The 15,875-nt window shown below is 49.6% G+C and overlaps 1 protein-coding gene across 2 annotated transcripts in view; it reads left to right on the top strand.

Moving 5' to 3' along the window:
- LOC149360168 (solute carrier family 41 member 1-like) overlaps nucleotides 1-15,875 on the top strand; it is a 43,373-nt gene that overhangs the window by 20,022 nt on the left and 7,476 nt on the right. For both annotated transcript variants that reach the window (XM_089572194.1, XM_089572195.1), the window contains exons 9-11: nucleotides 8,257-8,401; nucleotides 13,725-13,798; nucleotides 14,936-15,070. In XM_089572194.1, coding sequence (XP_089428320.1) covers nucleotides 8,257-8,401; nucleotides 13,725-13,798; nucleotides 14,936-15,070 — 354 coding nt within the window. The remainder of the gene's footprint in view (nucleotides 1-8,256; nucleotides 8,402-13,724; nucleotides 13,799-14,935; nucleotides 15,071-15,875) is intronic.

Here is a 15,875-nt window from a genome sequence, read left to right as displayed (position 1 = left end):
ATTCCTCTGCAGTGAACCTTTAATTAAGTGAGCGTTGGCCAAGACTGCTCTGGCAGTCCAAACTACAGTAAAAGCTTGTTAATTTGACCCCTGTTAATTCGGGTATCAGGACAGTTCGAACTTCCAGCTCGGTCTCTGCCACCACCCTTGCAAGTCTATGGCTTCTGGCGCTCGCTAATTCGGACACTGCGGACCTTGCTCCAGGTACCGTATTTACTCGCGTAATGAACCCACCTTTTTTCCACATAGATTGACATAAATTTAGGGGTTGGGTTCATTACGCGGGAAAAAATTTTTCGAAATTTTTGAGAAGGTCGAAATTTCATGTCACATTGAGGAAAATCGCGGTCACAACCTTACATTTATAGTACAAACACGTACGCGATGAATGTGAATAAAAATACATTTTTATTCACAAGCCTCTGGCTACTTAAGACCTCACTCGGTCTCGCTATCTGAGTCATTTCGACTAATGTCGCTTGCCACATCGTCAGCATCGGCGTCGGCCCACAGTGCGTCGTCTTCAGTGCCGTCAAGGCTGTTTGAGATGCCGGTCTTTTTGAAGCTGTGGATGATGACCTCAGTGGATATCATGCTCCACGCTTCTAGGACCCATCGGCACAGCATGTCGATGGTGGGCCTCCTGATCTTGCCTGCGGGAGTCAGGTCGTGGTTCCCCGCGGCCATCCACTCAGCATAGAGCCGCCGCACGTTGTCCTTGAAGGGCTTATTCACTGACACATCAAGGGGCTGCAGCAGTGATGTAAGGCCACCTGGGATGACAGCGAGGTCCGTGCGCAACTCGGTCATTCGGCGGCGGACATTTTTTTCGAGATGACCGCGGAAGCTGTCGAGAACAAGCAGCGATGGCAGAAGAAGTGCTCCGGGCCACCGTCCCCAGACTGTTTTCAGCCAGTCGGACATCAGATCAGCCGACATCCACCCCTTCTCATGTGCGCGAATGTGGATACCAGCCGGAAGAGCTCCCTTTGGCAGAGTTTTTCTCTTGAAGATAACGAACGGAGTCAGCTTCCTGCCGTCCACTGTTATCACCAACATCACGGTACACCGCTGCTTCTCAGCGCCCGTCGTCTTCACCAGCACACTTTTAGAACCTTTGGTATCTGGTCCGCGTTCCCGATCTGCAAGAGTAGAAACTTTTTCTCCTCGCGGACACGAATAACAAAGCGGTGGAAATCACGCACTTTGTCGTCGCAATCCGCCGGCAGCCGTTGGCATAACGTTGTGCGCCTTCTGAGGCACAGCCCGTTCCGTCGCATGAAACGCGTCGTCCAGCCAAAACTGGCCTTAAATTCATTTGCGGGAATGCCATGGCCTCTTGCAGTGGCCCGCGCGTGATTCTGTATGAGCTCATGGGACACGGCACATCCTTCATTGCGGAGCCTCTTGACATAATTCAAGACTTCTTCTTCCACGCGAGGAAACTTGCCCTGCTTCGGCGCTCGAAAGGCGCGGCGATCTTTCTTCGTCGCTCTCAGTTCGTCCTGCTGGTTCCTCCAGTAGTGCACACGCACGGGGTCCACACTGAAATGCCGTCCAGCCGCACGGTTTCCATGCTCTAAGGCATGCTCCACAACCTTGAGTTTGAAAGCTGCCGTGTAACTAGCGTAACGCCCCATCACACAACGCACAGCAAATGCAGAGGACGCACGAAATAACGCCAAGGCCGTAGCGCGCACTCAACTCCAACAGCAACAAAGCGAAGTGCTAGCGAAATGGCGACCAGCGCCGTTGAAGTGCGTTTGTCTTTACTTCGCACTGCCGCCGCCGCGCAGGCATGGCGCTACAGTAGAATCTCGATGATACGATTACGGCTGATACGAATTTCGGGATGATACGAATTTAAAGAATGCTTTGAACGGACTACATGGTACAGAATACGTTAAGATTCGGCGTGATACGAACGCTTTCTGAACCCGCCGCGGATGATACTGCCACGTAGCATTGTAGTGCCCGTTCGTTCGCGCAAGGCAGCAGGAAAGGGGTGTTATCATTTGTGTTCGTGACGCGAGAAGCGACCGGACTAATCTCGATTGATCACAGCCATGCTGAGCTGCATCTACGTGTTTCCAGATTACTCTAGACGATCTCGACCTGTTATCTCGAAATTTCCTTGCCGGCTTTAAATTGAACGATGCCTCGAGCAGCCGGCATTCGTAGTTCGACGACCGACGAGCACGTTTGTTGCTTACGCCGCCGCCGAGTGATTCAGTTCTTTTGCGGGCGCAAGTCAGCCCAAATAAAGAGCTTCGTTTCCAAGACTGCTTGGTGTCTTCCTGACCGCTGGACTGCCGTCACTACAATGTGACATCTGGTGGAGGTGCTGGGTGGCCTTCCAGGTACCGGACAACCCCTGCAAGTCGTGATGCCAGCCCTTTGAGTTATTCACCGGAGGAACTGACTCCAGTCTACCACGCAGCCTCTGGAGCCTCCAGCCATGACTTACGCCGCAGCAGTGCGCCGTCCTGCACCTCGACGACGGGACCCAAGCCCCTATCGCCCTTAGCCAGTTGCGATGGAGCGCCGCCTTCTCGCCCCAACTCGCCCGTCCTACGAGCGTCGCACACGGCCGAAGATATGCGACGAATGGAGAACACCCGACCAGCGCCGCCCGCTATGCTTCCACTGCGGCGAAGCCGGTCACATTCTCCGGTACTGCCCATACAGGAGAATGGGCATCCGAGGGTTCTCTTAAGGCGCCCCACGACCCCGACCCGGCCAGCGACGAGCCGAAACAGAAGAGTTTTTTGCGTCGGGAAGAATGCTCATCGCCGAGCCGCCTGAGCGCAAGAACTAAGGTCCTCCATCGACGAAAACACAAGACTATGCCTCAACTACGACGAGAACTACGACGAGAACTACGACGAGAACTACGACGACGACCCTACGACGACGACCCTACGACGACGACCCTACGACGACGACCCTACGATGACGACAACTACGACGACGAAAACTACGTTGACACCGACGACGACGACACGGCCAGACTTGAAGCTTTACCGCTGCCCTTAAACCTTATTATGAACGCTAAAGGACTCGAAGTTCGCATTCTCCGTGTTTATTTTCATTTTAAAGCATCGAGACGATGCTTCTTTGGGAGGGGGGTAATGCCACGTAGCATTGTAGTGCCCGTTCGTTCGCGCAAGGCAGCAGGAAAGGGGTGTTATCATTTGTGTTCGTGACGCGAGAAGCGACCGGACTAATCTCGATTGATCACAGCCATGCTGAGCTGCATCTACGTGTTTCCAGATTACTCTAGACGATCTCGACCTGTTATCTCGAAATTTCCTTGCCGGCTTTAAATTGAACGATGCCTCGAGCAGCCGGCATTCGTAGTTCGACGACCGACGAGCACGTTTGTTGCTTACGCCGCCGCCGAGTGATTCAGTTCTTTTGCGGGCGCAAGTCAGCCCAAATAAAGAGCTTCGTTTCCAAGACTGCTTGGTGTCTTCCTGACCGCTGGACTGCCGTCACTACAATGTGACAATACGAACGCGCAAACCAGCGGCGCATGCGAGCGGGCCGGCGCGGCTGGTCTCCAGAGGAGAGGGGAACACCCGCCGCGGCCGCCGTTGACTCCTCTCCACCCCTCGCCGCGGAATACACGAACGAACGTTGCACGAGCGCGCAAACCGAGCCACTGATGGCACGCAGATGTGGAGAGGGGTTTCCAGCTGCCTCCTCTCCATCCCGCTAGCCATCCTACCCTCACCTCCCTTTTGTAACCTGTAGCACGGCCGGTCTCGAGGGGTGCGCGCTCGCTCTTTTTTAAGAGCGTGCGCCCCCCTCGAGACAGATCGTGCCTGTAGCAGCCTGACGAACCAAGGGCGGCAAAGGCGAGTCACGTGCCCGGTCACCCATTTGCTGGCAGCTCATTGGTCTATCGAAAAGTTGTCTCGCCAGCTGCTCCCAGGAAGCCTGTGCCGCTGTCTGCCGCCGCCGCAGTTCTCCGTTCGCCGCCTCTTTGTGAGCTTCGCTGTATCGTGGCATCGTGAACTGCGCAAATTTGACAAGGACGCAAGCGTTCGCAGCTGCCGACATGTCGCGGAAGCGTAAAGCCCTCTCTTTTAAGGAGAAGCTTGAGGTGCTGAAGAAGGTTGACGAAAACCCCAAGAAGAAGCGCGTCGACTTAGCGAAAGAGCTAGGGTTAGCGCCGTCGACGCTCTGCACCATTGTTGGGCAGCGAGAGGTGATCTTAAAGAATGCGCAGCACTTCGGTGTGAACGTCAAGCAGGCGAAAACGGCGACCCATGTCAAGCTGGAAGAGGTCCTGCTGACTTGGTTCCGCGAAGTGACGGCGGCCGGCGTCAACGTGGACGGCAAGGTGCTGCGTGAAAAAGCCGACAGCATCGCACTTGCGCTTGGAATTGAAGGTTTCCAAGCGTCTGGCGGATGGCTGCACCGCTTCAAAGAGAGGCACGGACTTGTCTACCGGGTCGTCTCAGGTGAAGGCAAGAAAGTGGACGAGGCAGCTGTTGACGAGTGGCTGGACACGCTGCCGGCGCTCATTTCAGATTACGCGCCACGCGACATATTCAATGCCGACGAGGCGGGCCTCTTCTACAACCTTCAACCGGAGAGGAGTTTGTGTGTGAAAGGACAGGCATGCCAGGGCGGCCAGAAGAGCAAGGAGAGAGTTACAGTACTCTTTTGTTGCAATTCGGATGGATCCGAGAAGCTCCAGCTTACCGTCATCGGTAAGTCCAAGAAACCGAGGTGTTTCCGATCGGCGGAACGTTTGCCTGTCATTTACAAAGGCAATCGAAAGGCGTGGATGACTGCAGATTTTTTCCGCGAATTTTTGACAAGCCTTGATCGCAAAATGGCGTCAAGAGACCGGAAAATTTTGCTTTTCATGGACCAGTGCTCTGCCCACCCAAAGGAAATGTTGTTCAATAACCTGACAGTCAGGTTCCTGCCGGCGAATACTACGAGCCACCTGCAGCCACTGGACGCTGGGATAATACGAAATGTGAAACATCATTTCAAAGGACTTTTAGTGAGGCGTCTGCTGGCAAAAATTGACCGCAAAGAAGCCAACTTGCGGATCAGCCTCTTGGATGCTTTACACTTTATAGCTATGTCCTGGGATAGTGTAACTCCAGAGACAATCTCAAACTGTTTTAGAAAGTGCGGATTTGCCATCGGGCGTGATGCGGCCTCCGCGGGAGATTGCCAAGAGCCAGATGAAGACTTGACCATTGATGGCTGGGACAGCTTGGAAACTGAAGCTTCGGCTCGAGACTTCGTTACCGCGGACGACAACGTCGCGACCTGCGGGCTAAGGTCTATTGAAGACTTGGTTAGCGAGCAAGCAGATGATGGCGAACATGAACCTGACAGCGATGGTGAAGACGCCGACGAGTGTGATCAACCGCCGTCAACGGGAGAGACTCTTCACGCTCTGGACGTTCTGCGCCGCACCGTAAATGCCGGCAGCGTGAGCGACGAAACCGCTGCACGGTTTTATGCATTTCAGGCGGGGCTTGTCCGCGACATCGATGGCAAAAAAGTTCAGACAAGCATTACGGACTTTTTCGGCCGGAAATAGCTCGCCATAATAAAGTTTGGTTCATTTTTGTGTTCGTTCTCATGTTGAAGTTGTCTTGTTTTGGATCATACGAATTCGGGATGATACGAATATTTTGCGTGTTACCTTGAAATTCGTATCATCGAGATTCTACTGTATAAGCAGAGGTTTCGTTTTCGATTTCATGGAAGCCACTCGGCAACGTGCACGGTCATCATCATCGCTATAAGAAAATGATGAATTAGAAAAGTTTGACAAACTGGGTCTTGAAATACAACGAAAAAATAATAGCGTAAATAGAATAGCGTAATGGAAGCTGCGTCACCCCATTTCAATGACGATGCTCCAGTAAATCTCTTTTGCGCATCCGCCAACGAAGCACGCAGTCGATGTTCGCGTTGTTCGTGTCGCCGGTGCTCAGCATCATTCGCTTCAAAAGATGCTTATCACGGTGCGATCTGACAATTTTGTGGTCGTCGACAGCGCCGGTCATTTCCGCCAAATTAACTCGAAGATGCACACACACGACGCATGGACCCCCAGGGCGGGTGCGCGTTATTTCGGCGACGGAAAAAAAAAAAAATTAATTTCTCGTCTAAGAAAGTGGGGGGTGGGTTCATTACGCGAGTAAATACGGTAATTCAAACGGGCCCTCAAAGGGCGGCTGTTTCCTGGGATGATGTTGCAGCTAGAGAACATTGAGATAGCCCTACTTAAAACCCTAGTTGCATGTCGCAGAGTCATTTGCTTGCCTCCGACATGCATACATTGGCAGACGTCGCGAAAAACAGACTGCCCCTTCTCCGAGAGCATTTCGGCCGCTTGGTTTCGGTTTTGCTTCAGCGATGGCAGCTCGACTGGCCAGCATCAGCCAGGCAACCTAACCCAGCTGAGCACAGTTTCAAACTTCGATTGGAATGTTGCTGGGGTGCGATTATGAGTCATTCAAAATCGTCTCAATTCGAAAGTGTCTCATTTGCCTCGTTCCTATTGGTCGGCCATGACCAGCGGCCATTTTGATTTTTTGCGTCACCGGCAGACGTCATAAATGTGCCAGAAGTGCTGACGTTGCTTACCTGATTATGCGAGCAGACTGAGACGATTTTTTGCGACTGGAGCGAGTGGTCTCAAACCGTTTGAGACAGAAAATGGCGGCTGCCACCGGTGGGTTTCAAGGCACCGTAGGAAATGAAGTAAACGTCCGAGCATCATCTGAACGGAACGGCAACAATGCCAACACGAACATCAAGTGCTTAGCCCGAAGTGGGCGGCATCATTTGGTTATGAGGTAGAAGAGAAATTTTTGCCACAGTGACGTGGCGTGCTGGCTCTCATTTCCCGCACTGAGATTGCAAGCTCCCAGCAGCTGCACCGGTCTGCTCCCGTTTGTCGGCAGTTGCTGCAGTGTGATGAGTCATGGTCGCCTGGTATTTTCTGAACAAAAATAAATAGAACCATGCATTGCCCTTAGAGCACATTTTCCATCAATAGCAGGCGCCGACCAGAGGCTAGGCGGGTTTCTGCTGGCGAGTCGCGGAGGTCGTGCGACAGGTTTAAATCGATTTGTTACGTTCCCTCCCCGCTCTACAAGTGCTTCGGAAACCGTAACTAATTGACCGAAATCGGTTGGTCGCGTGACGTTTGCGACTCGCCAGTGCGAACTTGCCTTCGTCGGTTTTCGAGCCGAGCGCTTCTTGCAAATTGATCTCGGCTGACCCGTAGCAATCATGCGCACTTAAGACGTCCGCACAGTACCTTGATTCTACATAATGTGTCAAAAGAAAAAAAAAGGACAGCCGTCGAATCAGCTGATTTTTTTTTGGCTGCCATGTTTACGATGGCTGAATATGTGGGTGGAGGGATAAGGCTGAATCCTTTGAATTGGGCGGCAGCTTGCGCCACCTAGCCGACGCTTTTCCAGCGTCAGCGTACCCTTGTGGCAGCAAAAGTGACTGAAGAGCAAACTTAATTGCAAAACTGAGGATGCTTCTTGTTTTGCTTCATGTTGTTGAGTTTGAAACATAGTTTGTTAGCAAAATAAAGCTTTGTTCATTTCATTACTTTATTAATGTTAGCATACGGTCCCTTATTGTGCGACTAAATGCTTCCGGGGTAGAGCCCTGGTACTAGCCACCGCAACCTCGCTGCTAATTGGTTGATTCCGCGGTCAGCGTCTCGCGATGTCGTCATTTTGACATCACAGTCTCAAAATTGAGACCAAAATTGAGAGTGACGTGTAATCGCACCCCTGGTGTTTTCTCTCCGCACCCCCCCTTTTTTTTTTTCGACGCTTTGTAACCATTTTCTTCACTTGTGTCCACATAATTTCGACAGCATGCGCACCATTAAGCAGCGGCGGAAATGTGAAAGAGTAATTTGCGCACTTTTCTCACCTTAAAAATGAAGGCAAATGTTGACCAGTCTTTCGACATAATAAGTTTACCGTGCTGCCGGAAATTTTTGACAGGTTCTTCGAGGTCATTCAGTAATTCGAACATTTTTTTTTTCCCGGTCCCTTGATGTTCGAATTAACGAGCTGTTACTGTAGTGGGTCTCTGAATTAACTGGGTTCGAATTAACGAAACTTTACAGCATCGCAGTGCTTCAGACAGGAATTGTCCCAAGGCAGGCTGCTGGCTGTCATCTGGGCGTCCGTCACCGCTAGTAGCCTGAGCTCCACCTTTGCTGTCTCTCCTGCGCAGATGTGGTGTGGCTGTCTCCGCTGGTGGTGTGTGTGTTCCTGGCGGGTGTCCCCATCTGGGTGTACCTCTCGCGGCGCAACCCCTACACCCGGGAGGTGCTCTGCACCGGATGGGTGCCAGTCATCTGTGCCATGGGAATCTCCAGGTGCGGGCTGCCGCTTCGTCCAACTTTGGCCGCTCGGCTTCTTGTAGTGAGTGTGGGGGATGGAGTGAGTGCCTTTTCCTTTGGTGCAGTCATGATTAGAGAAGGAGTGAACCAAAGTTACTCATTAATCCATTCACAAGGAGAAGGACAAACAAATACAGTAAAATCTCGTTACTACGAACGCCGCATTAACGATTTTTTCAGATTTGCGAAAATTTCAAAAATTCCCGCCAAAATGCCTATATTTTCAATGCAAAAATATTTCACTACTACAAATTTCAAAATACCGAACATTTCAGAATAACGTGTGTAATTTATTTGCTCCTCCGTAGAAACGCACCTCGTTACTACGAAGTTTTTTGGAAATTAAAATGAGTTCGTTTCAGCGCATGAGAGCTGTAGCTATCATCATCATCATCAGTGTCTCGCCGGAAGTTGGATCCATCCACTAGACTTCCGCCATTTTTTTTTTGTTCTGTTGTTTTCATGCAAGTGCTGCAGCTCGGCGGTGCAGGCGAAGTCTCGCTACCTGTTCTTTATCCGAATTTCACGAAGACTCGTATTTCTGTGTGGTGCTGAGTTGAAGAGCGTGGCTATGAGCTCCGCTGGTGCCCGTGTTAAAAACAAGCGACGGCAGTTTTCGCTGAAGGAGAAGGTCGAAATTCTCCATGAACTGGACGCCGGAAAAAAGCAGGTGAACTTGTGCAAAGAGCGCAGCATTGTGCCGTCGACCGTTGCTACTATTTTAAAAGACAGAGAAAAGATCACCAAGCTTCATCGACAGTCCCAGCTTGATCCCGCGAGGAAACGTTTGCGGCTTGGCAATCATGAAAATGTGGACGAAGCTGTTCTCGCTTGGTTCAAGGAGGTTAGGCTTCAGAACATTCCGGTGTCTGGACCGATGCTTCAGGAAAAAGCGCGTTCATTCGCCGTTGCGTTTGGAATTACCGGATTCGAAGCAAGTTCCGGCTGGCTTTTTCGGTTTCGACAAAGGTCAGGAATTACTTGGCAAGTGGTTTCCGGCGAGGAGGCAGCTGCGGACAAAGAAGGCGCAATCTCCTGGCGCGATGACCGCTTTCAAGAGATCGCAGAGGGATACGCGGAGGAAGACATATACAATGCTGACGAAACAGCCTGCTTTTATCAGCTTCTGCCCGATGAAACAATGAATTTTAAGGGGGAAAAGTGCAAGGGCGGAAAGAAATCCCGTGTCCGGGTATCTGTCCTGTTTTGCTGCAACGCACTCGGAACAAAAAAACTGAAGCCCCTAGTCATAGGGAAGTATGCCAGCCCTCGCTGCCTAAAGAACGTAGTGTCTTTGCCATGCGAGTACAGGGCTAATAAGCGAGCCTGGATGACGCGAGAGTTGTTTTCGAATTGGCTCGTGAAGCTGGACGACCAGATGAGGAGGGATGGGAAGAAAATACTCCTCATCGTGGACAATTGCTCCGCACATATCGTGAATGTGCGCCTCACTAATGTGCGCCTGGAGTTCTTGCCCCCCAACAACACTGCATTGCTCCAGCCCCTAGACCAGGGAATTATCAAAAGTGTTAAAGCAGAATTCCGAAAGCGGCTGGTGCAGCGACTGCTCATCAACATCCGGCTCGGGCGCCCGACTGCAGTTGACATCCGCCAAGCCGCAGAAATGCTCACTGGAGCGTGGTGGAACGTGAAAGCGTGCACCATTAAAAACTGCTGGCGGAAAGCTGGACTTTTGAAGTCGGCACAGGCAGAAGATTGTGAAGTCGCAAACGCGCCGCCTCACTCAGAACAAAGCGACGAGATACGGGATGAAAGCGGTGCCTTGTGGGACGAAATTGCCGAGCAAATGTCCGTAGACCCGTCGGTAACTTTTGCGGACTACGTTGCGTGTGACAGCGAAGCTTTAACATCAGCTGAGCTGACCGAAGAAGACATCGTCACCAGCTTGCGCGAGAGCGATCAAGGAGATGAGGATGACGAGGAAGACGACGCAGAACCGCTGCGCACGGACCACGCGGACGAAGCTGTATCAACTTCAGATGTTTTGGCGTCGTTTGGCAAGATTCGCGCTTTCATCGCACGCTGTGACGAAGTGCCTGAATCTGTCCATGAGAAATTCGACGACGTTGAAACGTTTGTCTTGGGGAGCCTGTGCCACAGTCGCCAAAAGAAAATTACCGATTTCTTTAAATAAAGACACAAGAAAGTGCGCTTGTTGTGTTATTATTTGATGCATGCCTGGCCCACGCGAGAGCCTTTTCTAAAGGTATGAAATTTTCTTTGTGCGGCGTATTTATTACCTTTTGTTTCCAATTATTTCGTTACTACGATATTTCAGTTTAACGAACGATTCGCGGGAGTCCCGCGAAGTTCGTTGTATTGAGATTTCACTGTATATAGAGGAGGAACTCCTCGCAGGTGTACGGATTGGGCCAGCACTTGAGCTTTTTGCGGCGATATAGCTGTGAATGTCAAGCACCCTCAGATCCGCGACGTTGGCGTAGGTCTCTGCACAGTGACAGTGTGTGAGAGGTGGGAAGGTAGATGTCGGAGAGGAGGAGAATGTAAGGGGGGCTGCTACATGTGTGATGTTGCTTCCTTTTACTGGCGTTGTTTTCATTGCACATGTAGCACAGCATGCCAGCTCTCGCTAAGCTCTCGCATTGCGCAGCGTAAATGTGTATTCCTGCTTTTTTCACATTCGCAGGCACGGAGATGTTTTTGCATAAAGTGCAAGGCTTGCTTGAAATGAGTGAAGAGAGGTTAGGAATGCCGCTCCCGCATAGCATCGATATCCTAGCATTAACTGAGCGGGTGCTAGCTGCCGGCTCAAATTAACAGGTAAAATTTACCTTACGGGCCAGTAGAAATTGTAAAAGCTATCAGAGATTTCAAATTAACAAAGTTTGAATTATTGAGTTTTTACTGCATTTTGGCCTTTCAGCATGGTAGCTTGTTTCACATCAAAGCACAGGAGTGTTGTGCTGAAGGTGAGGCTCCTGTCGCTCGGTGTATTGTGGCAGAGTACCATGACTGTGGAAGTGTCGCTTCTCCCTGGGCACTGCAGCCGTCACTGCTGCTGATATTGCGTGCTTGGCTTTATGCGTGTGGAAGGCATGAGGCAGAGGTGAGTTTTGTGGACCCCGGAGGGGCGAGGGGGGGGCCTTCATGATAGCTGCTGCTTTGCGTCTGCATTGCACGTGATAAAACTGTGAGCGACGGCAAGGTACGCGTGGTCCTTTCAACTGCCTCCTCTTCTTCTGCATTCCTCCTTTCTCATCTGCATGAACTTGCTCCTGGCTGATGCTAGTTCTTAGTGATGTGCTCTGGTTATTATTATGATGATTGGAGTGACTACGATATACACTTATGTAAGGGCCGCAGCCACAACTTGGCAGCCGGTAATTTGAAAAAAGAGAATTGCTTCGTATGTGCATAATTTTGCTCACTTGTAATGCTGCGAGCTGATAGACAAAAACTACCCGCAGCATGGTATATGATCACGCACTAGTCGTCCCGCGTGCCTGACTCCGCCTGGAACTGCGAGCATGGGGAGTTAAGGACAATGCAACGAGCTATGGAAAGAAAAGTGATAGGTGTAACGTTAAGACATCGGAAGCGGTCGGAGTGGGTGAGGGAACAAACGCGGGTTAATGACATCCTAGTTGAAATCAAGAGGAAGAAGTGGGCTTGGGCAGGGCATGTAATGCGAAGGCAAGATGACCGCTGGTCCTTAAGGGTAACGGAGTGGATTCCAAGAGAAAGCAAACGTAGCAGGGGGCGGCAGAAAGTTAGGTGGGCGGATGAGATTAAGAAGTTTGCGGGAATACGGTGGCTGCAACTGGCAGAGAATGACAGGGTTAATTGGAGAGACATGGGAGAGGCCTCTGACCTGCAGTGGGCGTAGTCAGGCTGATGATGATGATGATAGAGTCTGAGCACTGCTAACTTGTCTTGTGTGCTCGGCGTTCGCACCAGAAAAGACAAAACGCTATGCTGTGCAAAAAAAAAAAGCCTGAGTGAGGTGCGCCCATGCTAGCGGTGCGTTTCTCTGCAGCGACAAGCCGTTGGCCCAGTGTCGCTAGGCCTAGCGGGCTTTGCATCGAAGCCACAACGAAAGTGCTTTGAATCTAGTCACGGTTTTCTATAAAAGGTCTATCCTTGTTACCAGTTTACTATCACACAACGATCTCGCATTAAAATGAATGTTTAACTGATTTCTGCAAGGCCTTCGACAGTGAAGTGTGTGGAAAAGCAGGCCAGGCGAACGCCACCTCACACTGACTGCCATGAGTCTCACGCGTGGTGTGCTTCTCTGAACCAGCGGTCATTTGAGCTCTAGGACTTTGGAGGATTTCGTTCGTAACTTAAAATCATGCGACGTTTGCCAGTGACATGATCTAGCAACCTGTTTTACTTTCTGTGTTTAATTTGTGCCGGCTGTCAGGAATGCAGCCTATCATCCATACTTTTAATATATTATGTATTTAAAAAATCCGCTGGAACTGCACTAATTTGTCATAAAATTGCGTGTCGCAATTTAAAAAAGAGATGTATAATTGAGGCTCTGCTGTAGTAGCAAAAATTTTACTGAAAAATGCCGGTCCTGTGCAAGGGCTCTACCCCATCAGAACTGCAGAAATAAAGTGCGTTCGTTATATGAATATATACGGTATGTTTAATTTCTGATAGAGCTTGCCTTAGGGGTTCAGTGCCTTTGTCATTCAGCTGCTGATCCCATGATAGTCGCATTTCAATGGAGATGAGGTGCAAAAACCTCTGTGCACTACGTGGTATTAGTGCACATTAAAGAGCCCCAGGTGGTTGATAATAATCTAGAGCCCTCCACTACAGTATCCCTCATAGCCTATGTTTCGCTTGGGACGTTAAACCCCACATATACCACATAACGTAAGATGTCTGATAGCTACTGGTTTAGGCTAATTGGAAACAAAGGTGAAGCCTCAGTCTCTTGCGAATAGTTTTCTAATCAGGCGTCTTGTTGCAGAGTAAGCTGGCAGTTTTGCAGTTGCAGTTGCAGTTTTGTTTCCTGCGAATGCTTTGTAACCTTCAAAGTATAGATGCGGCACCTACAGCTGTGATAGAACTATAGGGTACCGAGTGACTGACTTCAAGTGCACCTCGTTATCGTCGAGCAGGAATGACAGCTTCAGACTTGATGGCTCGCTCGTCAGGTGTTATCCTTGCTCATGGTGAACGTGCTGGTCATTCACTTTCCTCTCTCTGTTGCTCACTCTGCAAGCCCTGCTCTGTCTGCGCTCGGTGTGTTGTCATGACTCGGTCATGACTCGTTCTTCCCTCCTTGCGGTTCTTGCAGTGTTGGTGGCTGCATCCTGGATGCCGCTGTCACCAAATACCAAGGCCTTGCAGTCTTTCAGCCTGTGATAAATGGTGGGTACTCCCAGCTGGACAAATCTGGATTTTCAGCTGCCACTCTTTGACATTCGTGATTGCTCTTGGAGTTTCTGTGTGATAGAAATGTCAGGTATACACTTCGGTGTTTCGTTTCGTTTCCTGTGTTGCTGCATGGCTGCTCCAGCATGAAAGGTGACCTGTAGTTCTTGATCCACGAAGTGTGAGTCTTACCTATGCTGTTTATCATAAAAAATGTGATGGCATTTAAGGGGGGACACTGGTCTTGAAAAAAAAATTTTTATTAATGGAGTCACAGTTACGAAATCTTCAGGGAATATGTATTTTTGTGTGCTGATTCTAAATATGTCATTTAATTTCATATAAAACAATTCCTTGAGCACTTATGCACTTTTTATGCCAGTATTTTACGGAGAGTTTTGAAGAAAATTTACTGCGGGAAACTCGCTGAAATGTATGCCATTGGGTTCTCTTGACACCAAGGAATGCAATAAGGGTGAAATTGTCTTCCTGCCTATCATAAAACTCAAGTTATAGGGTTTTGAAGTTGTCGCTTCAGAAATGAGAAGGAAAGTGTGTATTCCTGTGTGTGAAGTCGCAGCTTCAGTACCCTATTACTCAAGTTCTATGAGAGCCAGGATGATAATTTTACCCTTATTGTATTCCTTGGTGTCAAGAGAACCCAATGGCATACATTTCAGCGAGTTTCCTGCAGCAAATTTTCTTCAAAGCTCTCCGTAAAATAATTGCATAAAAAGTGCACAAGTGCTCAAGGAAGTGTTTTACATGAAATTAAATGACATATCTAGAATAAGCGCACAAAAATACATGTGCCCTGAAAATTTCATAACTATGACTAAATTAATAAAATTTTCTTTTCAAGACAAGTGTCCCCCCTTAAGCACATTGTGCATGAAAGCCCCACTCTGTGTGTCTGCAGAATAGTTTCTTTAGCACAGATTAACAGTGCATCAAGAAAGTGAGACCAAGACAGGACGAAGTAGTAGTTTTCTTCCTTTTCCTTTAGACTGGATGCATTTCTGTGCCGAACTACAGCTGTGAATGACAGCGAGAATGCTACACATGATGTACTTTTTTTTCTTTGCCTTCCAAGTAAAAAAGGGTGCTTATAGTGAGCGGTGGTGACCTTTGCAGGGGTGGGCGGCAACCTGGTGGCCATCCAGTCATGCAAGCTGACCACCCTGCTTGCCCAGCGCTCCAAACTGGGCAGCCACCCAAGCTCGGATGCTAAGAGCTGCATCGATCCCTGCTCCGCCTTCTGCGGCAAGAGTGAGTAGTATTCGAACGGGCACTGTCTTTGGGACAGCGTTCTGGCATTTTAACCACGCTGTGCGAGAAACCCCGAAAGCACTTACGGGCATCACAGCTGTGTTGTGCTTTAGCTACCTTAGTGAGGATAGCGGCCTTCCTAAGCTGTGCTACATTTCTCTTGTAGGCAAAGGAAGAGATGGCTTGCGAAGATGCTACACAAAGTTTGCATCAGGGCAGGGCTTACTCCAACGTAAACCCAGCACCGCAGTTTCATTTCATTTCATTTCATTTATTTTACCCTCAGGGCTTTCGCATTACAGAGTTGTTTCTAGAATGCTCAGTTGAAGGCTAAGTTCTTTTTTGCTTGAAATAGGAGGTTACTTAACCAAAACCTTGTGATAAGCCATAAACATTGCTTTTTTCGCCAACTCTAGAAGTTGTCAAATTCGGACTGTCATGCAGTAAATGCTCGTTTTATCAAGAGGTTCAGATGTTTGGGGACCGCAAGAAGCCCTCGAATTTCTCCTAATGACCAAAGAAGCAACAAAAAAAAAAAGGCACTAAATGAACCGCTACGGTGCGTCCCACCTGTGCAAGGTGCTATGTACTTGTCACATGCTTTTTTGCCGCCATTTTCACAGCTGACAACAGGTCAGCGAATGCGTCTTTCTTGAGCTTCAGTGAGCACTCATAACTGGCGGCAGGTTTGTGTGCCCTATTCATAAGCCACACAGCCCATGGAAACCGAAAGCAAAACCCTAAAACAGTGCTGGAATAAATTGCGTTCAAAGCTCACTGTGGCTTATATTCTCCGGTGCTGTCG

The sequence above is a fragment of the Amblyomma mixtum genome, chromosome 2, assembly GCF_055824585.1.
Source record: "Amblyomma mixtum isolate Tamu chromosome 2, ASM5582458v1, whole genome shotgun sequence".
NCBI lineage: Eukaryota > Metazoa > Arthropoda > Arachnida > Ixodida > Ixodidae > Amblyomma > Amblyomma mixtum.
This window is presented reverse-complemented; position numbering and strand designations above follow the sequence as displayed.